The sequence below is a fragment of the Rana temporaria genome, chromosome 5 (assembly GCF_905171775.1).
Source record: "Rana temporaria chromosome 5, aRanTem1.1, whole genome shotgun sequence".
Lineage (NCBI taxonomy): Eukaryota > Metazoa > Chordata > Amphibia > Anura > Ranidae > Rana > Rana temporaria.
In genome coordinates this window covers 219,819,399-219,825,781 of record NC_053493.1, presented here as the reverse complement: position 1 = coordinate 219,825,781, position 6,383 = coordinate 219,819,399, and the positions used below count along the sequence as shown (strand labels likewise).

Here is a 6,383-nt window from a genome sequence, read left to right as displayed (position 1 = left end):
AAAATGACAGTTGCAGTTTGGGAGTTAACCACAGGTGGCGCTGTAGGAGTTAGGGTGCACCTAGTATGTGTTTACAACTGTTTGGGGGTGTGGCTGTAGGAATGACGTCATCGATCGTGTCTTCCCTATAAAGGGAATGACGCGATCGATGCGCCGCCATAGTGAAGGACGGGGAAGCCGTGTTTACACACGGCTCTCCTCGTTCTTCAGCTCCGGGGAGCGATCGCGACGGAGCGGCTATAAACAAATAGCCGCGCCGTGGTCCCGGATCGCTCCCCGAGCGGACCCGACCTCCGCATGTAGCGGGGGGGGGTCCCGATCGGACCCCCCACCCGCTAATAGGCGAGGACGTACGTGTACGCCCATGTGCCTGTACGTGCCATATTGTGGACGTATATGTACATGCGGGGGTCGGGAAGTGGTTAATTTGCACCTGATAATCCTATGAATAACATATTTCATGTCCATATATGGCTACACTCATTCTCCACTGTATGGTTGCCACCCAGGCTGGACTACCCACATGTCTGCATTGCCTCATCTCATGTGGAGGGCTGATGGGTTTAGTAGTTTGTGTAAATAAGGGTGATTATTGCACTATCCCAAAAAAAGAGAAGGGGAAGCAGCTACACAAAAATGTGACAAAAATGCAAAAAAAAAGTGGAAATATAAATGTAGCGCTAAAATTGTGCAATCGTGAAATATATAAAAATCACTAGCAATCTAAACCCAACATGGAGAAATAAACAGTGAAAAACAAAAATGAGTCCACACAGTAAAACTTGTAAGGTGACAATGTCCGTCACAAATGAATAGTGGTTCTCACGGTGAGGATGTCATGGTGGCTGTATGGTGTGGGATAGAATAAATAAAACTGGTAAATATGCCCCCCCATACATCACCAATGGCTCCATTAGGAGGTTATCCATGGTTCCCTCCAGGAGAGGAGGGTGAAGCATTAGGCCCATGGGGATCAAATGGTAATACAATGGGGTCAATTCACAAAGCTTTTTTTGCCGATACCGGTCGTTATGTAAACGATTTCACACGTTATTGAATCAAGTCCAATTCACTAAACGATTTAACGCTTGTAAAAATCATCAAATAACGTTTCACTACACAGAACCGATATTTTTAGTTTTGAGTCGTTATTGAACGTATTGATCGTTGTTTTAACGACTCAAATCGTTAAATATGTACAGAAGTGCAATTCACAAAGGTTTTTTAGACAATTAACGATCGCTAAGCAATCGTTAAATAAGCACCTCCCTGAGGGTGGCGTTATGACATTTCCCAGGCGGTATATCATTTGTTGAGAGGAATTTTTTGGCGGTTTAGGCTTGTGGTAAATTTTGTTACGAGTTTTGTGCAAGATGGAACCATTTGGATGTGCTCTATTTGAACTGAAACTGATCCAGAGGCGAAGAAGGACACGTCAGAATGTCGTTCAGATAGAGAAACGTGTATTTCGTTCACGTACCTTTTTGGATCAATTTTCTGAAACCCAGGTGATAGCCAAATTCAGATTATCCTCTCCCATGATATATTCCCTGTATGATGAAATACACTTGGCCCTAGAAACACGCACGCGGAGAAGTAATGCAGTACCAGGTCTTGTGCGTTTTTTGGCAGTACTTCATTTTCTAGGAAAGGCCTCATACCAACATGTCAGTGGTGAGATTGTTGGCATCTCACAACCCAGTTTTTCCCGCTGCTTGGTCGACGTCCTGCAAGCACTGCGACAACTTGCTCCAAAATACATTCATATGGGCAAGTCACGTGAAGAGCGGGATCAAATAAAACGTGGTTTTTTTGACCTAGCAGGAATGCCCAATGTCATTGGGGCAATAGACTGCACCCATGTGCCATTATGTCCCCCATCAGAACAGGAGCACATCTACAGAAACCGTAAGGCTTACCATTCCCTCAACATCCAGGTGATCTGTGATTCGAACCTCATAATCCGTGATGTTGTCACCGGCTTTCCAGGATCCTGTCATGATGCCCATATATTGCGCCAATCGGGAATATATGATACTCTGGACAAGGACTTAGAAAATAATGGATGGCTGCTGGGTAAGTGTGCTCCACTGTTTATTTTATGGTGTGTTTTCCAGTTATAAATGCGTATTTATTTTTTTATTCCATACTAGACTGACATTAGTGCTATATCAGTAACATGACAGCTCAACAGCTTTACATTAATCAGTATTTCAAAAACATGTAATAATAAACTCAGAATTTAAATGTCCAAAATACTTTCAAGTACTTTTTAGTTAGCTATCACCTGGTTCAAGGTCCACAAATCTTTCCTTTCTCATGTGAGGTGTATTGTTGTTCCACATGTTCCGTGTGCACTGAAAAGTAGTCACTACTTCAAGCTTGCTTAAGTAATGTATTACACTATCATATTAAGACATCACATGACAGAGCTAGGAACTACTTATCAAAACACACATGACCAAGGTGTGCCAAAGAAGCCACCCACCAGAATTAAGTACAGTACCTATATGTAAATGATTGCAGCATAAGATGCAACAATTGTGTCAGTAGTTGATTTACTTGAATGTATAGTTAATATTTAAATCTGGGAGTTCAACACTATCCCTTCGGTTAACCCCCCAATATGCATAACATCAAGCAGCACTACCAAGCACAACAATCACCCCCCCCCCATTGTGCATATGTATTGTACATGAAACAGACATGTCCCTCTGGTTCTCCGTTATAGTCCCATACGAGGTCTGCACTATAGTATTGAAATATTTATGACAGGCAGACTTTTCCTCCAGCATTTTTATTTTCGCATAACATTCACATGCACTACACTACACTACACTAATAATGGCCCACAACTGTGGTATGCTGTTGTGTTGTGAGTTAAGTACCATTAATGCTCAATCAAAAGTACAAATCCAGAACCTTGCCCCCACAAATAATTTTAAAATGTGCTTTATTAGACGTATGTTATCCATATGTGACTAACAATGGAAAATTTTCTAAAATGACCACACAATTGGCCACTACATCATGTGATTTAGCATGATTTCTTCTATACTTACAAATAAATTTATATTGTTTTAAAATTTATAGGAGATGCTGGTTACCCCTGTCTACCATGGCTCTTAACACCAATCAACAGGCCATCCTCTCCTGCAGAAGCAGCTTACAATGTTGCTCATACAAAAACAAGAGTGGTGATCGAAAGATGCTTTGGTGTCCTAAAGAGCCGTTTCCGATGCATGTCCTTGTCTGGTGGATTCCTACAGTATTCCCCCAGTAAGGTAGCTGATATGTTCCTAGCATGCAGCATTCTCCATAACATTGCAAGGCATGGTGGACTACAAGAGGAACTAGACACCACAGTGGAGGATGACATGCCCACAATTCCAGTGGAAAATGATCAAAGGGGAAACACAGCAAGAAGTAAACTGATTGCAAACTATTTTTCAGGTAATAAACCACCGTAACATGGTTTTAATTTTCCAAACACCATCAGAAATGATCACAAACTTGCATTATTAAGTTGAAGAGACAGACATGCTGTAAAATGAATTATTTGGGCTGATCTTGTTTATCAATGTAAAATCTTAACCAATGATGTTTTTTTTATTATTTCAGGTTAACTCAACTCTAAAAACTTTGGAGAACTATAATAAAATTAAGACAAGAGTACAAAAATTGCAAAAAAATGAGTCTTTATTTTGTTTTTGTATTTTCACTTTGTTGTACTTCTTTTGCATTTATTTTTTACAACATTGAACAATAACAGTTTCAAACATGTAAAATAAAAGTTTCACTTAAAAGTCTTTTACAAAATCTAAATTGTGTTTGAATTCTTTATTGCAACAAATGTAAGTGTGGGTTATACACGCAAAAATTCTGTTTATCTGCTAATAAGTACCAACATTTTTTTGACATTAGTGAGAAGCAATAAAATAGAAGACAGAACTGTGTGCCAAAGACAGTTGAAATGCTGCAGTTGCCTGAAACCATGTCCTTGCCAGAAAGATGGTGAATGAAATGAGTGCTGTTAACTGCGTTGTGTGGGAGAGGGGAGAAATGAAATAAAACTAAAATAAATACCACCAATTGACGTAATGGCAGATGGCTATAGCCAACCTAAGGTAAAGAGAGTAAGTGACCTGTAAAGAAGCCGTTGATATGCAAACCATTAAATAACACAATAATTGAATCATAATATTATATTTTTGGTGTTATTTATTGTTTTGTATATCATCACCTTCATCACTGGTCACTTAACTCTACCTTTGGTTGCCTATAGTCATCTACCATTACCCCAAATGTTACATATATTTTAATTTCTCCTCTCCACCCCACACCGCAGTTACCATTACTCATTTCATTACTGAGAAACAATGCACGTTAGTTCAAATGTTAACTATTCCACGCAGGGCATTTGAAAGATGGAATAGCGGTTGTCTACAAATTGCAGAAACATTTTTAACCTCATTAGTCAGGAAATGATACTTACATTCCATACCAATAACATGTGGTTTCAAAAGTTACAGAAGTCAAATTACAGCCAACACAACATCAAAAATATATGGTTGGGCAAGATGGAGTATGCAACCATTTGGATGTTTGTTTTTTTAGTATGAATCAAACTACCGGCGAAAACCACACAGAGAAACATGGTCCTTGCTGTGACAACAACAATGGATGGCGCATTTTAGTCACAGAGTACAGATAAAAAACCAAGCACTTGAGTGAAAATATCAATAATTTACATCCACGTGGATAAAATATAAAAAAAAAAATTTAGATCCAATAGTGTGCCTTCCTGACGGAAGAAAAGCATGACAAACCTGTCACATTTTCTGCTGTGACAAAGGGTGTCTGTTTCAAATGCGTAGACGTGATGTTATGTGATGTATTCTCCTATTAAACGAATATGATTGATGATTTTATGTAGTGCTGATGAATTATATCTCTACTCTGTAACTTCAACTCTATTACTATTGATAGTTCACTTCTACTTTTCAACAATCCTACCACTTTTTTTGCCTTACAACAAAAAAATGGTTCTGTTTTTGAAAAAAAAATATACATGTTAAAACAAATATTTGACAATATTGTTGCACTTGCATTTCAACGTGTATATACAAACAATTATGAAAACCGTAATGATAACAGTAATGAATACTAGAACATGCTTGATAGATAAAAATAGATTTCACATAATTCTCAACCTTTTTTGAAATGTTTTCAGAGGCTGTAATGTCATAGCAAAAATCCCATATAACATTAATTGTATATCTATTGAAAATAAAATCAAAGCTACATAACTGTCTAAAGACGTTTCATTGGTCATCCAACCAGCTTGATCAATGATGGCCATTGAAACATCTAAAACTCAAATACAAACGTCATGTTGATTACACATATTTGGTACAGATCTGCAACGACATGGTCAAATGACATATTTAACTGGAAAAAGCATCTATATAGCAGTCAACTTTGGGCAATATATGACTTAACAATGTTGCGTGCTGAGTAAAAATTTAAAGAACAAATGTTTGCAAGCTCTTTAAATTCAAACTCAGTTGTGAATTATGTGAAATGTATTAAAAAAAAAAAATTGTACTTCTTATAACATTTAAATATCCTGAATAGTAAAATTATCAATAGCATCATTTTCGATAATACTTTCACAAACAAAACTGCTGTGGTTGCTGCTGGTTAGATTCCGAGCATTATGAGATTGCTCACCAGGAGATGGCAGATGTGCTTCTAAGAGTTCAGTTAGTTTGGCCATAAAGGAGAGCTTCTGCTGGCGATAGGTGTGTTGAGCTGCATTATGTTGCTCTAGGAGAATATTAGATTTGCATATGTTACTATTTAGGTTATCCAATCTCTGCATGAGCTGTTCTCTAAAATTTTGTTGTTCACTATGAAATCTATCACTCTGTTCTCTATCAAAATGGTACTGTTCCCTATCCATGTTTCGTGTCCTACAAATTGTTCTCCTGTCTCTAGGTCTGCTTAACTCTGGGGGTTCAGTAGCAACCACATCAGGAGTACCCAGGATGGGTGTATCTAAAGTTATATGGTTGGACACAGTTGGGTTTGGCATTACTTCAGAAGCATTTACATTACTAGCATTTTCATGACTAGATTCTTCTAGGAAAAGGGTGATTGATTCCTCAGGGTTGCTTGGTGGATCATCCTCCACCTGGAAGTAGACAGACGGCTGTGCATTCAAAGAGTGGTCACTTTCAATTTCTGCTTCTGACACTAACTGCCTTTTGTCAGCACCCTCTTCCAAATAAATTTAAAACAAAATGGTTAACCGGATAGCTACTGGCGATCAACATTTTTTATTTAAAAAAATTACTTAGAGAAAGATTTAAACCATTTTA

The 6,383-nt window shown here is 38.1% G+C and overlaps 2 protein-coding genes across 3 annotated transcripts in view; one reads left to right on the top strand and one right to left on the bottom strand.

Moving 5' to 3' along the window:
• Positions 1-990: 990 nt before the first annotated feature.
• Positions 991-4,094, top strand: LOC120940605 (putative nuclease HARBI1). 2 transcript variants are annotated; one of them, XM_040353559.1, is made up of 3 exons: positions 991-2,076; positions 3,094-3,453; positions 3,622-4,094. In XM_040353559.1, exons 1-3 carry the CDS (start codon positions 1,374-1,376, stop codon positions 3,624-3,626), a joined length of 1,068 nt encoding a protein of 355 aa, XP_040209493.1. In that variant the 5' UTR covers positions 991-1,373; the 3' UTR covers positions 3,627-4,094. The 2 variants fall into 2 exon arrangements, with proteins under 2 accessions (XP_040209493.1, XP_040209492.1); XM_040353558.1 differs by having other exon boundaries at positions 3,094-4,094.
• LOC120940604 overlaps positions 3,682-6,383 on the bottom strand; it is a 6,260-nt gene continuing 3,558 nt past the window's right edge. Inside the window, exon 8 of the mRNA XM_040353557.1 lies at positions 3,682-5,829. Within this exon, the coding sequence (XP_040209491.1) occupies positions 5,621-5,829 (209 nt within the window). The 3' untranslated portion in view covers positions 3,682-5,620. The remainder of the gene's footprint in view (positions 5,830-6,383) is intronic.